Raw genomic sequence first — 23,404 nt, 5'->3', positions numbered from 1 at the left:
ACTAATTGAGCTGTCAGCAGTGTCTTTATCCTTGACATCATCCTGGTGTTAGCATGTGCAAAACTTAAGAGAAAAAATCCAGTCTTGAGAGAGTTAAAAGAATTAGATTAATAGTGTCTAAGAAAATAAAGACTGAAATCAACCATAAGCACAAGGCAAAAAGCAAACAAAGCATCCTCAGGGTTTACAAAGACTACAAATGTTGTGGAAATGTCATAGACATTCTTTGCTCATCCAGTCTCTCAAGGCTGTTGGTATTTCACTGAATAACTGAAATAAGCTGAGTGTCACCGCTACTATTTGATGTATGTGGACCCATTCTTGCCCCTTGCCTTTGGTATATTATTATGTCATCAGAGTTGTGTGTACATTTCCTGTTTTTAACACAGAATGTTAAGGTATTTAAATATACGACTCTTTTTTTCTTTTTGTAAATTAAATCTTATTTTGCCCCATTACTATCCTTTTATGAAGTTTTTCCTTATTTAATATGAAAACAAAATTAAAATTCCATATGCATGAAGAAAAATGTTATTACACTCAGTTTTCTTAATGCTTAGGCTTTGTCGTCTGTGTTACTTCTCAAGTTGCTATCTAAAATAAAGGGACATCTGGGAGCAATTGAAATTTGCAATAATCAGAGAAAGGGATAATCCGTAAAAACACGATGCCTTAATTATTTTGTAGTTTAAAATTCCTGTTCATATCTCATGCAAAGAGGCCACTGAACTAGTAATATTTTCAGTGATATACTTGATAATTCTTCATTTTATGGGATCACATTAGTTAGACAACAGTCTTATCGAGGAGACCACTTATCACTGCAGACAGATGAATCACACCAGGACTTTTCCCATATTTTGCTGTGTAAGACTTTCCGTCTGAATACATGAGAAGCAATGTGCAATGTCATATGCAAATCTCCCTGAAAGAGAGTTTTAACCTCCAGCCATCTCGAGCCTTTGGAAAGTTGTTGGCTACTCCTGAAAATAGCAACTTGATGGGAAAAAAATGGGAGGGGATGGGGGGCAAGTGCAGCCCACGCATGTCTATAAAAGTGGTGCAGAATAACAAGTCTTGAAGAACGCAGGGTACAGTGTGGAAATCTGCAGCATAAGATGAGTGAGTTCAGCATGCACCTTCCATACCAGGAACTCAGGTCTCTGCTAGATCCACCACCACACTGAACTGTCCTGCAGGTTACTTCAGTACTTCACTGCTGATGAACCCATGAGGAGGTAGCACAAGATGAACATGCTTTTGATCTTTTAAAAACTGTTTATTTTCTTCCCTTTCTTTTATTTTTTACCTCCCCCCCATTTCCTTTCTTTTTTCCTTTTCTTTTTTCCCCCAACTTCGAAGTTGACATTCAAGTTCAATAAAGTTCACCATTCAAAGCTGACATCATGATATAGCCTTCATTGTGTTTTTAGAAAGTTGCCTCTACATACCTACTTATTCCACTAAAAATCCCTTTAGATGTCCTCAAAATAATAAAAAATAATTCTCTTATTTCCAACAAGCACAGCCGCAAATAATTTTTAAGCTCAAGCTGCAAATAAGAGGCGGTGTACCTGTTTTTTTTCATTTCCTTTGCATCATCCAATAGGCTTCAATGTTAAAAAAGGAAAGGCATGTGCCTTTGGAGCCATTTAAACCTCAGACAAAATGTTCAATCAGACACACTGCCTCATTTTTACTCCATCACCAGCATGTCACCAAGAAAAAATGCAGCTTTCTCTGCCAAATGTGGGCAATGCTAAAGATCCATGAAACAAATACTTTCACAGATTTGTAATCCAGGATTTAAGCTACCAATGTTCTGTAGAGCACCATTCAGCTACATAAGCCCAACGAACTTCAGCTTTTGTACTTCTCCTGTAAAAACATACACAAGCATATTGCTGCATGGCTGCCTGTGTTCTGCAGAAAATACTGCAGTTTCTCACAAAGGACCACTGACTTCAAGCATTGCCACTAGCAAAGGCTACAGCCTAACTGAGTAGGGCTGAAAACGAAAACAAGGTTAAATCTGTTAAGTTCTTGCACAGGAGATGCTGGAGGAAAAGAGGAGGATGGCAGAGAACACAGTGCCCGTCCAACACTGAACCACCACTGTGGCATTTGTGGGAAGAACTGAGATGAAAGAAGAACATTGTTATTTTAAAATGGTATTTTTCAAGATTTTGAACCCTTTCTCCCCTGCAAACTGTGGCCATAAAATTTCCAGCAGCTATTTCCCCTGTGATGTTCCAGACAAAATTCCAAGTGCAATGAAATGATAGTCCCTCCATCAAAACTCCCCTCACAATTACAACTTCCCATTAAATGAGTGGAAATTTGAATTCTTTTTAAAAGGCCACAATTACAGCAGATTATTATGCTTCCCTCTAATTACCGCATATAAATACATACCATGTAACACAGTCTACTGTACGCTGTTCGTGTACTTACAGTAAATAGAAACCAATACACTTCATTCAGACCATGTATTTTGATGCTCATATCAGATTTACCAATTTATCTTCATTACAGCCCCTTGCACTGTTACTGACATCCTTCTCAGAGCTACGTAGGCTCAAACATCACAGCAGAAAGATTGATGAGGCTTGCATATACTGATTTGTGACAAAAGCAAGGCACTTGAGAGGCACAGTTACTATTCTGATAGCGCGAAGTTGGCTAAAAATTAGCTGCACTAAGCCAACACTCTGCTCCCACTTCTGCTCCTCATTAATTATGGTACATGACTCAGATCTTGAAGGGCTAAGGATGTTGTAATAGTATTTTTAAACCTATGGTCTTCAGTTGCTTTTTCACTCCTGAAGATTTTTAGTTTTGACCGTGCTTATTAGAAACTATTGTTATTTAGAGAGGCTTTGAATAGACAAGTTTTCCACCATGACAAATGTTAAAAGATAATTTCTGAATGAATCTACAGTGGTAAATTTAAACATAAGTTTGCAGGAACAGAGAAATACTATGGATAAACTGGCTAAATGCCTTAAGAGCCTGCACCACGTGTTCATCAAGGAGAGACTTAATAGCCTCAGCACTTTAAAAGCACCAACTTATTATACACCGTTATCAAGAGGATGAAGAGGCCATCTGGTACTACAGATGATTTATCCCTCCAATCATAAAGTTTCAGAGACTGTATCTAGAATGGCACACTGAAGCTGCACTTTTGGCTCATTCTTTTGCTAAATACAGATCTTGCCCCAGCAATTCCCAGCAAACTGAACTCCCCAGAGGTGGGTGCATTTTGCAGAGGCTTTCTGTGTTGGAAGCATAAGTAACTCATCGTCTACAACAGCACCTTCAGAAACCACTCGAGGTGAGAAGGTATGTGCTCAGATCCACTTTCGGGGATGAATACACAAGTTAATGAAGTGTAGCCTGGATTCAACAATCCTCTCCCATCAAGCTGCACATGTACACTGGAAAGCAAACCAGGAATTATTCATATTCTGGACATCTCACAATCATCTGACACAACACAAGGATGCAGATCCTGCATGAAATAGTTTAATTTTTACATTTATTATTGGATCTTCACCACTCCAGCAGCTGTTTGCGTAAAATCACATAGCAAAATCACTAGAGTTTGTAAAGCTGTCAGACTAGGATTAGGAGACATCTACAAAAAGTTTGGGCAGAAAAAACAGCCAGACTATTTTCTGTGGTTTTCCATAGCTCAAACTCCACAAGTATTTGCCACTTCTAGCTGCTTCTTTTTAGTAATTTAGTATAATACAAGAGCTGATAGAGTGAACTGTTAACATAGAAATTATTCAAAGGGAACACATACCCAGAAGAAGAAGAAGGAAGGAAAAAAAGGATAAAAAGAGGATGATGTGTCCCATTATTGAATGAGAATAAAGACAAATCACCTGATATCCAATCACCAATTGCACCTCACTTGGAAATACATCACTGTTTTCATTTACTTGCAAAGCTAGCAGGTAACTCTCAGAATTACATTTCTTGTTTCAGATGGATATTTAAATACTTCATCCCAACTACAGAATCTTTAAGAAAGTCTATGAAATACAACAAAATATTTTGTCTTGCTTCATGTGAGAAAGTAATGTAATCAAGTGGTCATTTTCCTCCCATTGCAGGTAGAGCTATTTCATTAGTAAGAATTCAGTAAATTAAGAGACCATCCTGTATAAAATCCAGTGACATCCAATTTAAACTTAAGCAGAAAAATTCTACCTGATAACCAGCACTGATCAAAACAGGCAGCCTTGCAAGACATTACAAATGTGCAAAAAAACCCCCAAGCTCTCAACTCAGGAGCAGAAAAAATACAGCATTGATAATGCTACAATCAGTGAAAAGTCTGGGAGAAGAAATAATTTTTTTACTCCTCCTAAAAAGCCCGAAACAAACAAAAAAATACAACAACCTTCCGCAAACATCATCACCAAAACAAACAAAAAATATCAATTATTATAATGGGGGGGTCTGTTTCTGACTTCATCCTGCATCTTTTGACTCAGGGTCTAGACACGTTTCTGCGCTTACTTTGGAACCCACTCTTCAGTAAGTGTAAATCCTCTGACAGCAGCCTTGAGTACCATTAAAAAAGTCACGTGGGCACAGGTCAACACATCCAAAGAAGATAACTAAAGGAGGACACAAGAAGACATGCACAGCTCATCTGGGCTCAGTACTTACTTTGCAAATGAATTCTTGGGCACTGTCGTGGTTTAACCACAGCCGACAACCAAGCACCACGCAGCCGCTCACTCACTCCCCCCCACCCAGAGGGATGGGGAGGAGGATTGGAAAGGAATGTAAAACTCAAGGGTTGAGATAAGAACAATTTAATAGGGAAAGCAAAAGCCGCGCACCCAAGCAAAGCAAAGCAAAGCAAAGCAAAGCAAGGAATTCATTCCCCACTTCCCTGGGCAGGCAGGTGTTCGGCCATCCCCAGGGCAGCCGGGCTCCGTCACACGTAACGGTTACTCGGGAAGACAAATGCCATAATGCCAAATGTCCCCCCCTTCCTTCTTCCTCCCCCAGTTTATATACTCAGCATTACGTCACATGGTATGGAATATCCCTTTGGCTAGCTTGGATCACCTGTCCTGGCTGTGTCCCCTCCCAGTTTCCCGTGCCCCCCCAGCCCTCTGGCTGGCAGGGCCCAAGGAACTGAAAAGTCCTTGATTTAGTATAAACATCACCCAGCAACAACTGAAACCACCAGTGTCCTATCAACCTTGTTCTCACATCAGAGCCAAAACACAGCACTGCACTAACTACTAAGAAGAGAATTAACTCTATCCAGCTGAAACCAGGACAGGTACTTACAAGGGGAGTCACTTAGATTCAAATTTCCTAAGCATGGCAGCCTTAAAAATATACATCCAGTCCTCGCATGTTTCCTGCAATATGGACAGGGACAGACCACCCCAGAAGAGCCTCCCGAAGCCATCACAGGCAGTGGTCTGGAGATGAGCATTGGCACTAAACACAGTTAAAATGACCAACATCTGCCATCTTATTTCACCTTGTTTGCACAACAACTTTTGCAAAAGAGGTGGAAATACTGTTAAGAATGGAATTTTCGCAGTAAGTACTGGCCAGTATGGGTACAACATCCCTGTCAAATTCAGGTAGGGAGAAGACAGGCTTATTAAAAATAATTAAAAAGTTGTAGCTAGGAAAGGTCTGTCAGTGCCTCACACACACACTGGGCAAAGGGGGGCAAGGGTTGCTAGGTCAGGCACTAATCACAGCTTTTCAAAGGCAGACAGGTTTGCTCTCTTTTATACCAGACAGACTACTGGAAGAAGGGTATGAAATGAAGCTGGAAGGGAAATACTGTACTACTGGGAGACCATGGTTGTCTCAGCACTTAAGGCCTCCCTAGGGGGTTAATTACACACAGAGACAGCCAGGCATTTTAGAAAATTTTCTGAGCACGCGACAAGAACAAGCACAGCTTGGCCAGCCTGGCTCCGGATCCCCAGCAGTGTATTTGCTCTGACCCCCAGGAACGCGCCGCAGTTCATCGGTAGCTCAAAGGGCTGATCTGGCCATCGGGACCGTGTCCTTGCCAGAGTCTGATTCCCTTTCCTGCACACCACTCCTAGGTGGGTTTTACAACAGTGTGGTCCTCTCCCCAGTTCTCCAGGACACTCGGTTCAGGTGTTTCTCTTCTCTGTAGTTTGCCCTCCACTCCCCATCCTCAAGCCTTGGAGCACCCTATAAAACCAATTTCCCTTTAGTGCATCTCCAGTCCTCAAAATCTTGCAGATGGTTATTTTTTCAAATGCAAAAAAATGCAGGGGAAGGAATATATTAACTTGTTTCGGTGACTAAAGCGTAATTCCTATAATTTTTATTTTTTTCCTTTTTGCTGTTAATAGTGACACTTCCCCATCTGTATGGGAATCCTCTGGCAAATGTAAATTTGGCATGTTTCACCGAGGTCTCAGAGGCAAACACATAAATACAAAAGAGACTTGCAGACCTAAGATTCTCATCAATAGATACATTTCAAAACCAATGCCAATTTATTCAGTTTGCAATCTTCTCTGACAGTATAAACTGGAAAGCTTGCAGTTATTGGAACACATGATTACTAACTTTCCAATTTAAATCCTAAAAAGGGGCAAATCCTTTTATTTCCCTCCATTTATTTATGGCCTGGAATGTGTAAGAATATACAGTGAATAATCAAGAAAAAAATCCCACCCTGAAACTTGTACAGTAATAAATTAACCCTTCTCTCCCATGTTCTGCACTAACTAAAATAATTTGGATTTTTAATAAACAAAAACAATCATGGACAAAAAGAATATATATTTTAGTATATTTTGCTGCCAGATAGTGATTGCATTGGGAGCTATTTTGTCCAGATGTTTTTTAACTTGTATGGATTTGAAGAGAATTTCCAAAAATACATAGTAGGAATGATTGATTATGTGGGACAACAAGGTTCTTTTTTTACTTGCACCAACACAAATCAAGAATTCCTTAATTCGCAAAAAGACAAGAAAAGAGTCAAAGATTTTCTACCCAGAGGAAAAAACCCACAGCATGGTGTACAGCAGTGTGAAAGAAAACACATGTAGTAAACCCAGTAGTTTACAAGTGTATCATTCCATGCCCAACATATGTGAGCTACTTATATAAAGAGAAATATTCATCTAAGGGCCAAGGGAACGGTTTAGATACCGTTTTTAGAGGGCAAATTTAACTTGAAAATTGTCGTTGATAGCCCCAATAACTGAAAGCTTCGTTGATTCTGATGATGCAGTGAATGTGAGCAAGGTCAAAGTTTACTTTCAACCAAACGAACAGTTTGCATGTTTGATCAGAGATGGAAAAGTTTAAACGTGTTTAATCTGATAGATGGAAAATCTTGGCAAGGTTGGGGTGATTCCAACAATTTTTTTTAAAAAATCGGATATTCTATACTTCTGTCACAAATAAAATGTAAGAGTGACAAAAAAAGATTTAACTGAAGCAGGTTAGAAGTGGAAAACTAGTGCTGTGCGGATTTGTTCTATTTTTTCCTTTGCTTGTGAATTGCAAAATGTATTTCTTCCGTATAAACAGGCAATTCCCAGCTTTGTATGAGTCTGTCATACATTGAGAGAAGGAAGAATACCACTCTCCTGGAACAGGAAGAAGTGATTTAAAACTACAAAAATCAGTTAACCTTTTAACATATATTTCCCACTTAATCTTACTTCCAAAAAATGCTCTGCTTGCTGTTCCCGATCCAATTTTCTTGATGTTGTTGTAATCAGACCTGTGAAAAAAGGATGATATTTGTCAATATCTGTTGAAAAATATATCTCTATCGACCAGAAGAAATAAATTAATTTTCATACACTCAAAGGGGAAAAAAAATAATCTATGTGAAGCTATATCAGACACAGATTTCTTGACATCTGTCAAGCACTTTCTTCCTCAGTCCAGCCATTATGACTTTCTGACTAACAATGAATCTTTGAAGCAAAATGCTGTGATAAAAGTAACTGGAAAAATTAGTTGTGTATCTAAGTTAACGTCCTGCATTCATTACAGTAAATACATAAAAAAACTTACGAAAGTTTCACTATTTGTCTATAATTAATTGCTTCAATGAATCATTTGCATTTGACTGAAATCCGTCCATAAAAAAAAAATCATTAAAGATTTCAGAGTTCTCAAACAATTAATGGGATAGGATGCTGATTACTTCCATGCCAAGAATACTTGACAAAGAAGGTTATTTCTGTAATAACTACTTGTATACATAATGATTTCCAAATGTAATCATTCTAATGCATTAAAGGTTTTGTACTACAATTTCATCAATTTGTTCCATGCTCAAATTGAGTCTTTAAAATAAAGTACCCTTTTACATGAGGTTGATCACGATACGTTTTTTTTAAAAAGCAACATACTTTCACAAATGATTAAGCTCTTGTGAGATTTATACCAAGGAAAGATAATTAAACACTTTGAATGTTCCCTCAAGAAAAAACAATGCATATTGCCTATGAGCATAGCTTAATTTTTTTATTTTGTTCTCACTGGAGATCTAAAGGGCAGATTTGAGTTTTCCCTCATACAAAACATTTCATTGGATATGAAAATGCATCATGTGCTTGCTTTGTGATAGATTGTGATGAGTGTAAAGGGACCAACTTCTAGAGATAAAGCTGGTTTGGGAGACAATTGCAGTGGACAAAGCCAGTCTCAAGAATTCCTTGTCTCTAAGATTACCAAGGAAGACAAGAAAGTAAATACTCCCTGGACTACCTATTACACTGATTTATTTAATCAGACCAGCCAAAAATCTAAATATAAATCCATTACGACCTTAATTTCTTAAAAAAACACCCAACATAAGCAACATTTTACATCTACATAACACTTCTAGTCCCAGAAGGCTTCTACAGCTACAGCTCCTCATACTACACTGTTGCCTTCTCCCTGAAGGAATCACTTTACATATTTCGGTGAGAAGGGAGGAAATATTACTTAAAGTAATGGGATGAAATGAAGAAAGGCAAGTCCACTCTGCTTCCAGTATGTCAGACTTGCTACAAGATCTATTAGACCATAGAAGAAACACCCAAGGTGAGGTCACAGAAACCAAAGTGGATCATTGCAATTGCATGGAAGAACCTGATGATGGAAAAAGTCTTTAAAACCAGAACAACTGGTATTGCCTGCATCCAGCAATTGTAAGTATTCAAAACAGTTACACCATATGGGAGATATCTACTCACTGCATGAGTTTAAACAGACATGACAGCATGGATGACAAATTGGTGTCATTCACACAAGATCCCCCCATGTCTAGAGAGAATGCAAAGATACAGGGAACATGTTCCTAATTATGAAAGAAGTTCAATCCCAATAAAGTGATGAAATAAAATTTTCAAATTTGAAATATCCCTGTATATCACATGTGCGGTCACTATGGATACTTATCAAGCACAACCTAACCACAGTAACGAATATGATAATTTTTACATCATCTTCCCCTTCCCAGTGTGCCACTGTGAACTTCAGCTTTCTTCCTGGGCAAGAAATGTGTAGCTGTAAATTATAGAAAGTCTCTGTCCTCATCATCTTCTTCAGGCAGGTAAATTCACATTCCTATTGAAGACCAAGAGCTAACGTCTGAAACTGAATACCACTCACTGTCAGAATGAGCAGTACTTGTCGTTCATTGGTAACACTAAAACTACTCCAAGTACTACTACTACTGCTCCTCCTCAGAAAAATACTGTTACCACTAAAGGGCTTTTCTGTTTGTTTTCCTTTTTTCAATGTAAAGCCTTTAGGACTGCAATAATGGTCAGAGTGCCTTCAGACTTGAATTTCCTTCTAAAAGAGGTGTATGAACATATGGCAAGTCTCTACAACAGAACTGCCTGTGCTTTAAACGCAGAAGATCTTAGCAGATTTAGCACCCAGACCTCTATCAGCTGGTCCTGAAGGGCAGGTAACCAGACCATTACCATCAGTTCTGCCGACCTGATCCTGAAGCATGGTGCTAGCACAACTAGTTGGTTTTGCTTTAAAGAGTGCTCTGCGTACAAGCACCAGTTCCAGGCATTAGGTGGTTACAACACGCTATAGAAATAATTGGTCATTTGCACAGTCATGGGGCATCTAGTTTCCATTCCTGTTCTCTGAGGAACTCCCATGTGACACTTCCACGTATATTCTTGAAGTCTTGGATAGATCACACGGTACAAAACTACCGTTTAAAATACGGTTACACAGAAAATCAGATCTCAACTACTTGATGTTGATATTTATATAATTATGGTCATATATTAATATGGATGTGAATCTGGTCTTTTCAGATTATAAAAATGTATTTCGAGGAATCTTGTTTAAGACCAATCATCAAAACTGAAAGAAATAAATATATGCCAGTCATGTCTAAGACTACCCACAGCTTTACCACTCCAGTCTCAAAGAAATTAATTTAATGGGTTTTATGAAAACCTTGCCGTGTCCGTCCATCCCTCCTGTACTCAATACTCCATGCCATAGGTACACAACAATAGTAATATTTGGCAGGATGCAGAACTTTGAGATACAGGGGCAACTGAGAGAAACTTGGCTTTGCACAAGAGAATATATCCCAGGTTTAGTTCTTCTCTAACTGTATTAAACCATCATGCTCTGTTATGGCACAAAGACATTACCTAAAGAACATAACTCACAGAGAAAAGCAAACCCAAAGAAAAGATGTTAGGCTGCACTGCTGGTTATGATATAAAATCACAAGGGGACAATGATAAAAAACCGACCCTTTCTCTTTTCCCATCTTCAATATGTGGCATAGCTCTTCTAGACACAGCCATCTGGACAACTGTCCAAAGCTAGCTGGGAGATATAGCACGCATTTATCACAAAACAATCAAAAATACTAACAAGCTTCAAAAGTCATAGCACACCTCTCAAATGGTTTCTCTCAGATTTCCAGGGAAATATCATGGTCCTGCTATGGGCAGGAGATATTTATAACCGTGATGATTCTTTAAGAGCAGCCATGAAAATGAAAAGGAAAACTGGACCCGATAGAGAAGTTATTTACAATAAAACCATCAGCTCACAAGCAAGGTTATGTGATTCTGTTCCCAGCATTTCATACTTTTCTTTGGCTTTCTGAGTTAAAACATCCCTCTGTGCATCCTGGCATATCTGTTCCTCAGGTCATAAAACCGAACTCCTCAAACTCAAAACATTGCTTGACCCAATATTTCAGCTTGGAGACAACTACACGTTCTTACATAACTTGCTTTTCTACAATACCTGTTGCTGTTGATATTGGAGTACTTTTCTCACCATGATAAATGAAAATTATTGTTCTCCTACTGTTACAGAGTTCAGAAATGCTGGAAGGTGATTAAGACTACCCCGTACAACATGTCCCATTATACTGCAGGACACTGTGACACGTCCCAGCTGACACCGACTGGGGAACATACTTCCAGCACCTCACTGTACGCTGAATAGGTGGTTCATCATCACCTCCTGCACCATTCCATTTGAAAGGAAACTTGGTACGTGGACGGAGAAGAAATAGGTATGTCCTTCACCCCAGCACCTTATAATCTGGATGGGAGAAACAGAAATGTGGGGTGGGCAACAAAGCAGACCTGCCTTACAACTTAGGTGCAGCCAAAGCGACACAGAAAGAACAGGACCAACACTAAGAAATCCTGATACTTCATACATCAGCCTATACAATCTCCAGCCAATGCATCATCTTGGAAACTAATTGCCAGTTATTAGGGCTCAAACGTGTGACCAAGACATTTGAGCAACACTCAGCACTTAACACCGATGCTTGGGATAATGCTTCTAGCGCACTGACATGAAAAGTGAAAAAAAGAAAAATTTCAGTGACAGAGATCAAAACCTACCTGAGTTACTTCACATTTGCAAGGAGTGAAGGATGCAGTTACTAGAGGGCAGATGAAGAAAGGCCACTTATTAGCAAATGGTAACTCGATCATACATCTGATGTCTTAGAGTTAATGCCAGGTATATGTATGGACGCATGCATGCATGAGTGTGTGGGTATACACAATTGAAGATGACATAAAATTAGGACCGGTTATGAATTCAACAGTACAACTAATGCTTTATAATTTTTTTTCCCCGAAAACTGCATCTTTATTAATAATAAAGCCAGCAAAACTAAAAAGGAGAGTAGCAGCTTGTTGGTTCTATTGTATGACCTAAAATATACTTTGTTATTCAAAAGTGTCACAATGTTTTGTATCAAACTGAATCTTTTGTGATGTATTATATCTTTTTGAGCAGTAGTTTGTTCTGCTTCAATGCTTAAACTTGTGGCTATGCTAAATGTCTATATCCAATGAATACCCAGAAGTATACATTGCTCTTTGATGATATGCAGGTAATATGCTCAATCTACTGCAATTCCACTGCAATCAAAGAAGCTCTGTAAATTTAGGCTAGCTTCTCTCAAATGAATGTAATCTTTGCTTTTGTTTTCAGTCAGTACATGGAAAAACTACAGAAAATTATGAACTTATTTAACATAAACAAAGTAAGGCAAACAAATTTATATTGAAATGTAATTGAAGGTCAATATTTAATTTTTAAAAATTAAGTAACTATATATCTATTTACATATCCAAATTATTCCTTCTTCAGGAGCTTTGATTCTGCCACATAATGGTGCCAGAGCTCCAAAATTTGATTTGAATTCTGACATCTTTGTTTATGTTCATCTTTATGAAATTTTATTTTGTGCATTACTGGAAATATATTTTATAGGATGGCCTAAAGCAGAGACACTTACGTTTATGCTCATTTTATTATTAACTTGACAATAAATGTGGGAAAGTATGCAAGCAAGGTGAGAATCTTGAAAAATGCAGACAATACAGCAAATAACAACATTTCAAATCTTAGGTAAATTTGATGCTGATTAAAGTGCAAGTGACAACTGAAGATGGGGGAAATTACACCAAAACTACAATAGCCCAAATTGTCATCTGAGGATCATGTATTTATTGGACAAGACTATTTTATAAATTCCATAAATTATCAACTAGTCAGTCATCCAGAGTAGGCTATGCACATTAGCCTTAATTTATATGCCAGAAGAGTTAAGTGTTTCTTTGTTTTCTGTTCTAGAAAAGTCAAAGCACTCTCTACTCCCATTCTTGCAGTCAAAAAGGGTGATGGCACCTGGACAAACGTAAACCTGCCTGCTAACTCTGTCTTCCATACTTTAATTAGAGTGGCCAATTGCCGGTTAGGATTTTCCAGGTGAATAATCCATGCTCTGCCTTCCGTTAGCTCTCTTGTCCTCGTACAAATAAAACCTCCGCATGTCTGTGTGTGCTTAAACTGATAGAACATGTTATACAAATACATACATATATACTGTATATACAGTAAAATATTTGAGTAGGTATATGTATGTGTGTGACATTTTACATATACCCAATAAGCTGACTATTAAAATTTATCCTAAAATACACATATTTACAAAGGTATATTTAGCTCTGAGGTTTACCTATGTTCATTTTTTCAATATATGTGCAGAATTTGTGTTAGAAACAAATTTTCATGGACTTAGACACAGAAAAAAAAAATCACCAAGGGCTGTTAAATGCAAAGGCTACGGCAGAGGAAATGTCTAAGCACTGGAGAGCCTGAACAGTAGCACACAGCGGGAAACGTTGCTGTGGGTTTGTTTCTTCTGATGCTTATTCTCTATATATCCAGATCAGCCCACAGCTGTAGGTGTGACAGTGAACTAATCTGACCTTTGGCTTAGAAGAAATTCACATATTTTTCAATACTATGGCACTTAGGGACCAAAAATCAGTTTGCCACAGGCTATTTTCTAGCACAGATTGAATTTCCCTAATATGGCTATGAAGCCAAGGAAAGTTCAATAGCCTTCTCCTGATGAAATTAAATTATTTTCATTCAACCTGTGGATGGATAACCTTACCTGAGCTGTTTCCTGAAGTACTGCTTAAAAGATAACAGAATCTGGTATGGAGAGACAGCATATTTTACTGCTGTCTCTGGAAGTGTTGCAAGTTTTACGGTATAAAGAATAAATTTTTTAAAAATGAAATTTTAAAGAACTCTCTATTAATTTCTCATTTCCAAACCTTGTTTAGATGAAATATGAACTGAGTATATGACAGGTGAACAAGCAGGCCAAAGCAAAAGAAGCCAAATACGTTTCTCTCTTTTAAACCAAAGGCTGAGTGTCTTTATAGATAAGAAGTTGAGTAGGAAATCCAAGTCTTCTCCTTCTCCAGCAAAAGACTAAAAGGATACAATTTACTCTATATTTTACTGTCCATTATTAAATATTCTTTTTCTTTCTGCTATGCATAGTTATAAAAACTATTTCATTAAAAAATACAAGTGTGGGATGGGTTAGAAGTATAACTAGGGACTTCAGGCGATTACGCAGGGTTTGATGGTAACCTCAGAACATATTGCCGGGCTGCAGGTCATAGCAGCACATGCTTTACACCCTCACTGTGCACAGTGGATGTAGGGTCTTTCCCTGGGACAGCCAGGCAGCACAGGGTCATATATGCCAGGGCTTATACATCACACCCACACAGAGATGGCCTGGATGGATTAGCTGAGGTCTCGTCTGAAATCTTTCTAGACGCCTAGCTGCTGAGGGAAACTTTCTCCTCATTAAAATATCGATCCTCATCTTCAAAGAAAACAATTTTGAAACGGAAACAAGAATATAAAATTAGGGAGCTTTTTCCACAGAGCTCCTGCACCTCATAAGATGCTCTGAACATCCTGCAACACTCAAGTTATCTTATCTCAATCCAAAGTGGATGCGCTTCCCAATCTGCCTTTCTCAGATCTAGTAAGGAACAAGGATACAGAAAGAAAACCACAGGAAGGTGTCAAAGAAAACTTTCCCCATGACAGCTCTGCTTGGGGACAAAAACACCTTGGGAGTGTTTGTTGAAAATACAGGCCTTCTAACCCATGAAGTTAAACAGGCAAAAGAAATAAGTAAAACAAACACTGCTTTTCCAAAAATATTCCATGAATTCACCGACTGGTTATACATGCTGCTCCTCCACCAGAACCCCAAGGCCGTATTTGCAGACATTCATATGGGAACGTATGGGTTTACTGATGAGTTTACTAGAAATCTCAAATATTTATTAACAGTACACACAAAGGTATGAACACGGCCTTTCCATACATACACTGAACACAAAAAAGGGTACATATCTGTTGAGAAATATAGCCATCAGCTGTCAACTGTGCTGCTACTCTTTGAAAGTAATTTTAGGCCTTTACATGGGGAAAAAAAAAAGGGGGGGTGGCCACAATAAACAGCATTAGGAATTCCACCATATATTCAGGAAAGTAAAACGATCACATATTCCTAACCACAGAAATGTCGAAATGACTAGTAATAACCAGGGTAATTTTATTACCCACAGGCAGTGAGAGGCGTTGTAAACACTCTAACAGCACATTCATCTCCTGCAATAAATTAGAGATTGACAAAATGAAATTGAATTTCAAAGATAAATGATAGAAAACGATGTACATTTTACTTGGAGATGTAAACAAACATATCATTTTATATAATTACACATGTAAACCTCTAATTTAGAAAGGCTGTATTCTGATCTAAATGAATGATACTTCACTGAACAAGAAAGAGAACCCACCAGGCGAGCCTGTGCAATTACGTGGAGGACTGCTGCTTTATTGTTTTTCCTGAGGTGACAATGAGAGTGAAACGACCTCTTTGAAACAAGCCAGGTATAAAAAATGATTGCTTTTAAAAACAGTTACATTTTCTAATGTGTGGTTATGCCTGGGAAAAAAAAAATAAAGGAGAAGCTGAAGTAAAACCTTTTTATTCCTCTTTGGTTGTCCCTTCTGTCTCTCATTAAGAGTTCCCCCAGCTTATTTCTGAAAATATCAAAACTCTGCACAAAATGCACAGCAAACATATACTTCAATGAAGAATTTGGATTATGTTTTCCTTTAAAGGCAGATTCTGGCTTTTTTTGTTCCTAGAATATGTTTAAAATGACAATATGGTGTGCCAGTCTGTTCAGCCTGGTGGAACAGGGGACTCAGAGGGACTCCCTTTCATCCCTTCGAATCTCAGCCAGTGCAGTCCTCCGCAACTGCAGGCAAAGCCACCACTCCTGTAAATATTTCTCTCAGTTTTAAAAGTGGCCAGGTTTTCTGTTCCCCATATTCAACCTGGAAGGCTGTTTGGGAACACGACCGCATGGTTGAAAGCCCCCGTTTCCAGACAGACTGCGTTTATGAGCAATTTGCACTTTCAGTTTGGTCAACTGAACAAGCCAAGCTCCTTTGGCTTCCCCTCACCTAATGCATTTGGTGTTACCCTTGTATTGCAATTCCAGCCCTCATCCTCCCCGGCCTGATGGAGTGAGGCTGACCACCGTGCTCCAGGCAGTGTCTACACAGCCCCACTAAAGCAGCCTAACTACCACCTCCAGTGGATCCATTTCTAGCAGAAAGCAGCAATCTTGTTATTAATCCTCAAATATACTGTTTCATTTACTCTGCTAATGCATTTCTACCCTTCAGACTCCCAGGGACCCTTCCTTTCTATTTTTGTTTCCCCAGCCTCTCCTGTTTGGATGATGCTTACCAACTCTGGAACAAAGCAATCTCCCACTTTTTGAAGCCAGCATCACTGAAGAAGCCACCAAACAAGATAATTTATCTAGCCAATATTTGAAATAATCTGCTAATGTGTGCCCTTCAGCATGCAAATTCCTCTTTCAAGACTCATCATTTTTATTTTCTCTTTAGCCAGACCCATACGCACATATCAATTTGACTATTAATCTCCATGTCCTTGTACCTCATAAATTCTGCAGTATAACCGTATCAAATGCATTATCGAAACCCATGCAGATGACACACAGAGCATTTCTTAGAACAACATTTATCTTATCAATGACATCAAGATAGGCTGATACAATTTACTTCTGGTAAACCCATGAGCAATTTTATCCCATCTTCTATTTACTTCCGTGTTTTTAATTATACTGTCCTTCAACATACATTTGAAAGCCTTACAGATGGCAGAGGTCACGCAAACAGTTCTGTGACTACAAGGCTTACTTCTTCACCCTGTCCTCCTGCTCTTTACCACTGACATTTTTTTATTTGTTATGTCCCAATTGTACAGTTCAAATCCCAGATTTGATAATACCCATCAAAAGTAACTACTTGCTACAGGAGTTCAACTTAAGGTGCACATTTCTGAAGTGGAGATTATCACAGTTATTCTTACTTGCCAGAAGAGTGATAGCACTGAATTGGGTTTGGCCAGGAAGAAGCCAAATCCCAAACAGCTGTGGACAGCTGGATGAAGTCTGCAAACCTGCCTGTAACAAACCACAGCAACCACCTGACTGGGATTTCTTTGGGCCATAGATAGCTTCAGGCATCTCAGCCCGAACTCAGGTGGGATGAAGCTACCGCTCATACTGCAACCCCAGAAAGCCTACCCTCAAAAATGACCCCTCAGGGCAAGGGTGGTGAACCACCATCAAACACAGAAAGTCCGCAATCCGCAGCTGTGATTTTTAAATGAAAAGACTGATAATACTCAAAGCGCCCAAGCTGCCCTGGCTCTTCTAGCACAACTGATGAGCAATTTCTCTGCGGTGTCATTTTAGCCTGAGTCATCTCGTAGGGCTGTGATGCTTTGAAACAACTGAGCAAATGACCTTGAGGAACTATCACGCAGGGGCTTAGCTCTCCACAAACACTTCATACAGAGGTTCACAGTTTGTGGGATAAGAAGATTTTCAAGTTCAAATCCTTTATTAAGGCTGAAATTAATACATAAGAATAGAAACAGCATGCGTATCTTTTGTTTTCTTCCCTTATAAAGTGTAGTGCCGCCTCAAAACCTAATTGCTAATACGATGCCTCAGCACAGATTTTAACATCCCCCTACATCGCTTTCATTTTCAGGGAGAAATTACAGGATTCTATTTGGGTTATAATTAGCATATAATTATTACTGGCAGGAATAGCTATAAATATACGTAACTGGTGGCTAGCTTAGTAACCAGCACACATAATCATTATACAATTTTCTTTAATTTTTTTGTGCACAAAGGCCTCATCATTCTGTAAAAGCGATGACTGAGCCTAACAAGACTCTGGTTCTAATTAATGCTAATGAATTTCACTGTTTGCAGGAGAGGAAACTTATGTAACATCCATGGTGGGGGTAGGTGGTGCCACATTCCGTGGGAAGGGGCTATGCAAATACTCTGTACCTTGGGCGTGAATACATCATGAATTATTGTTTGATCTCTTTCCTTGGCATATTATGACAAAGAAAGGAAAAAACCAGTAATAAAAAACTCCCAATGTACGCTTTTGTGAAACATATGCATAGGTCACAGCATGCTGAAGTCCTGGTATTTTCCTTTCTCTACTGTGGAGGAGGAGTGGAGGGTGAGAGGGCAGAGCTGTCAGTTTTTCCTCCTAACTTAGATGCCCTCATTACCTTCTAAAGAGAAGTGATTTTGCATTCTTCCACACGCACCCTCAACCGAACACTGTTCTTGACAATTGCAAAACAATGCTGGGTTTTCTCCCAGCCACACTCAAACGAAAGGCATCGATCCCTCATTACCAGCAATCGTCTCCAGCTCAGCAGAGCCACAGGGCTGGGAGAGGGGTGCCTTGTGCTAACTGCATATTCCCCAGGTCAAGTCAATCTCATCTTCATCCCTAATAAAAAAATGATTCATTGCCGAGGTGACCTTCCTGATCCAGAGGCAGAATGCAGAGATGTGGAAAGAAGCTTCATAGAAAAGATATATGGCCTTATTTCATGACATGCAACTCACAGATAGACCCCAGCACTGTCAAGATCCATTGCCCTTCCCAAGGCGTTCTGCTGCCTAAGAAACCATACTGAGACATCTCTTGTTTGGTTTCCAGCTCACCCTCTGTCTTGGTCTGTAACCTTACGTGAGACATTTTATGTCTCCGTGCTTGTTTCCCCTCCCATGGGATAATTGATATCTTTCTTTGTGAAGTGCCTTGTGTTCTATAATGAAAAAAATGACTTGTGTAAAAGTAACATACTAGTATTAACTAACAACCTCATAAAGCTCAGCCGTAACAGCACTAGGCATTTTCCAAAATTTATTGTTAACGAAAGAAAATAATTTATTTGAAGACTGAAATTAGTTCCTTTGCTTTTCAGGGTTTTCTGCTTTCCTTTTTTTTCAGTTCTCTGTGCAGGGATTTATTTAAATTGTTATCAATGTGTAAAATATAGTATTAGCTCTAACCTCCTACCTCAGTGGCTCAGCACTGAAAAAAAACAGCAAAAATGCACTGTAAAACTAAAACAAGAGCAGCAGCTGCTTTTCTCTGAAAAGCCAGTCCATTACCTCAGCCTTGCTGAGCAGCTGTCAGTGGAGAGGCATGAGTGGGTCCTGGGTACCAGTAAACCTTTGGCTGAGGAAGGGGGGCAGAATCAGTTATTTGCAAAGAACCCCCTCTTGCTTTTGACACCAAGTGAGAGGTGGGATCCCCAGACTGAGCTTTTTTCATGTGCACAGGCAGATGGTGCAGAGGAAGGACAAGCAGACCCCATGTTCAGTTGCTCAGTCGAGGGTCTCAGCGGCATCACAAGCATCGTCCCTGCTGGCTGCTTTTAAACAATGACATTGATTTATTTATAACTCCCAGAGTGAGGGGGGAAGAACCTGAGGGGACCACAATGAAAGTATAGAGGGGATGGAGGAATGAGATGTGCACTGGGGAACAATGTGAACGTGCATCAGTCTCAGCGGAGAAGAAGAAAGCTGGGTGTGTTAAGCAAGCCTTTGCCACCAATGGGGCTGGTGACAGGGGAGCAAGGGCCAGCCATTCACCTAATGAATGAGGAGGGAGTGGTGCTACTACAAGGACTGCTTTTGGAACAGAAGATGCATCCAGAGGCTGTGACAAACTACTGCTGGAAGTACTGCAGTTGTAGGGACAACCACCACTTCCTTTTACTTTCTCCTGACTGAAGCACAGCCATGCTGTTTTGCTCCATCACTGCTCATACACATCTCCTTTAACCTTTCTACCATCTCCTTTTGACTCTTGGTTAGTGCAAAAGTCCTCATGCTCCACTTCTTCACCCTCTGAAGGCCCCAGATAATGATGTTCACCTAACTGAAAGAGGGATGTGTGTGACTTGATCCAGGCCTCACCTGTGTTTCTCTCCTGGACACAAAAATCGGGCTCAGAGGTCCTCCCAGACCTGCATGGCAGAACTGTGAGCCCAAGGAGCTATCAAAGCTACCCCTCTAATCCTTCCTTGGTCCTTCCAATTGAGTAAATCACGTCTCCTTAGCTACCTCCCTCTTGTACAGATCCCTATTAAAAATATGAAGATGGATATGGATGAAATAGGAATGGAAACATGATGTGTGTAAAAGCACCAAAAGAAACAAGACTCGGGTTTCAAAGAATAGTCTGTATTGGTAAACCAGGGAGATGACTGACAGCAGTCAAACAGGTGAAATCTGGGGAACGTGCTGTTCACATCTGGGCAGGGGGCTCTGATAAGGTCCCAGCATTGACAACTTGTCAGCAGAAGACCTATGGTCTGGTAACGGGAGGAGGGAAACAAGGTTACAGCACTTCACATATACTATCATCCTAAGTGAAAAAGAAATGATAGCTCCAAAGATACCCACGATGAAGAAATGAAGAAAGCGAGCAATGATTTACAGAGACAGATGAAAGATTGTGATGCAATGGTAAGTGCTAGTTCCTAAATGTTTTAAAAGACCTGTCCAAAACTCAGTTCCTTGTCAGTAAAGAAGAACCCAAGAGACACAGTGAGGACTTCAGTTTCTCACACAAGTCATCTTGGTCTCAGCACTTGGATACACATGCCTTGGTGTGGTGTGTAGAGTATGAAAGTGTAAGTAGTTAAAACCACCTTATAGAGCAAGTTAAATGAAACAACATGCCCCTCTCCCTTCACAAGGTCTCACACTGAGCGTTGTTACGCTTAACTGTGACACTCTCAATTCAGCTAGGTTTAATCTAGGCGACTTCTCAATAAAATGGATGCCACATTTAACTATCCTGCTGACCACAAGCTGAGGAGAACCATGAGGATAATACACACACCCATTGTGAAACCTATTCTGAGCTAACCTATCATGGCTCAAAAGCCGGTTGTTATTGCACTACTGGATACAAAGGCTCTGAAGCAGAGTGGGATGCTCGGTGTGCTCATTTGCATCTCATTACCCAGCATGCTCTTCCTCCTCAGAGCTATTTTCATAGCAGCATTGTTGTCCGAGCCCTGGGAACAAGTGGAAAGATTTGGTGACTTTGGATGCATGCAGTTCTTTTCTACTTGCTTTGCTCCCCTTTTATAATGAAAGGCTTTGCAAAGTGGTGAAAATGAATCAATTTTCCATTTTTAAGGCTGTATGGGTGGAGTTTTTTTCAGTAGTTTAAGCTATCAGCAACAAATCTTGAATTACAAATAAGATTACAGAAATGTGAGCCTAATGTTCCTCTCTACAAGGTGCTCAAGCATGAAGGTTTTGATCGGAGAGTAAGAAATGAGATTTAACTTCCTTCTGATTTAAGTTTCATTGTACAAAGAACCTATTCCAGCAAAATGTGATTGCAAGCTCATTATTCAGTGAAGGGCAAATATCTTCAATCGTAATCCAGTAAGATCAGCAGCTTTCTCGGAATGTTACAAGCCTCAATGAAGAGAACTGAACATACTGGCTTCTGTCATTGTCTACATGTAAGACTGTGATGATTTCACCCTGTCCAATTCATTTCAAAAGCTGTAGCTTCCAATTAAAAGTATAAGTTGTCAGCCAGAATAAATGTCTATCATTTGAGCCAGAGCAGTTTTGGTTTCTGGCAGTTTTACTGCATCAAAGGGTTGATTTACAGATCAGTTACAAGTTTTTTATTCAGTACTAAAGGGAATAAAACTGCTTCAGACACAGGACTCAAAACAACACTACGTTACTTAAGTTTTCCATAGTTTTTGCTGTTTTATCAAGTTGGAAATAGATCTTCATTCCTCAGTGACTTTATAGTTTTCAAGAGGCACTTCAAAATAATTTAAAAAAAATCCACAAAAATCTAAGAACCTCAACATCAACCTTAACAGCATCTAGCATACAAAGATTACATTGTGCTTCATAAATGTCAATGAATTCAGCACCAAAAGTCTATGTGAGGCATGAGGTTAATCCCTGCAAAGGTTAAACAGATTTCTCCCATTTTACAGATAGGGAATCTTCGCTTAAAACTACATGTTGAAGCCTGGTGCAAGCCACCGCAGAAGCACATTCAGAACTCATCTTCAGTTTGTCAGGTGTGTGCTTTAAGAATGTCAGCAATTTCGAGACTCCTCCCAAAGAGAAAAAATAGCTAAATCTACGTAAAAACAATGTATAAATACATGGTAGAAAGTGTCTGGACAAAATAAAAACACGAGTTTCTGGGTTTTTAAGGCTAAGACTCAGTACCGCCTTAAAACATGCGGAGCATTTGCTCCCTGGGCTTCGGCAGGAGGCTGAGTGGCATTTCACAGCAGGATCCTGTGACGATGCATTTAATTGTTTGTGCTCTATAACCCTTGATGAATCAATTAGGCATTCTCACTCCCCCAAATTATTCATTTTACTAGTAGTATTGTTTTTACAGCAATTGCACAGCCCTAGGTCTTGAAACTGGTCCTGTGGGATCCAAATGGGTCAGGGTATACCTGCTGTAGGTTCCTGGGATGCGCTTGGTGAAATGATAACAACCAGAGATAAAAGGCAAAAGAATTAGGTATTCAAAACATTTTAAGATGGAGAAGATCAATGTTTTTGATCTACATCTACCCCAGGCACCCTGCACTGACTGTGCTGGGGTATCACAGAGACACGCAGGAACTGGGAGCAGTGACTGGAGACTGCTCGGCAGCTGGGATGGGGCTCTGTAGGAGCCAGGATAATCTAATCACATGAACAACTAAACATAATTTTAAGAAGCCACTGGTAAGAGTGACATAGAGTTGAGTGCACTGCTGGAGCACCTGGACAATCCCGGTAGCTACTGCACAGAGCGGTGATGGTGGCACAAACCCACAGATGCACCGAGAGCTACAGCGGCTACTTCTCTTTCACAGGCAATACTCCTACAAGCAGGCAGAAATGATTCGAGGCAGCAACAGTACAAAGTAAGAAAATGAACCGTAGTTCATTAAAAGGTGAAACGAGCAACAGTTCATTAAAAGTTCGGTAAGACACACTATGCCTGAAACTATTTTTGCTTTGTCAGTCAAAGGAAGAAAGACAAAGAAGTAAGATGAAAT

The 23,404-nt window shown here is 39.6% G+C and overlaps 1 protein-coding gene across 8 annotated transcripts in view; it reads right to left on the bottom strand.

The window, feature by feature from the left end:
• FAT3 (FAT atypical cadherin 3) overlaps window positions 1–23,404 on the bottom strand; it is a 425,303-nt gene that overhangs the window by 130,934 nt on the left and 270,965 nt on the right. For all 8 annotated transcript variants that reach the window (XR_005102452.1, XM_037376330.1, XM_037376323.1 and 5 more), the window contains exon 4: window positions 7,713–7,774. Coding sequence is in view for 7 of the 8 variants with exons in the window: in XM_037376330.1 (XP_037232227.1) it covers window positions 7,713–7,774 (62 nt within the window). In the remaining variant the exon portion in view is untranslated. The remainder of the gene's footprint in view (window positions 1–7,712; window positions 7,775–23,404) is intronic.

The sequence above is a fragment of the Falco rusticolus genome, chromosome 2 (assembly GCF_015220075.1).
Source record: "Falco rusticolus isolate bFalRus1 chromosome 2, bFalRus1.pri, whole genome shotgun sequence".
In the NCBI taxonomy this organism is placed as follows: Eukaryota; Metazoa; Chordata; class Aves; order Falconiformes; family Falconidae; genus Falco; species Falco rusticolus.
The sequence above is the reverse complement of the archived record's forward strand: the minus strand, read 5'-3'. Positions and strand labels throughout refer to the sequence as shown.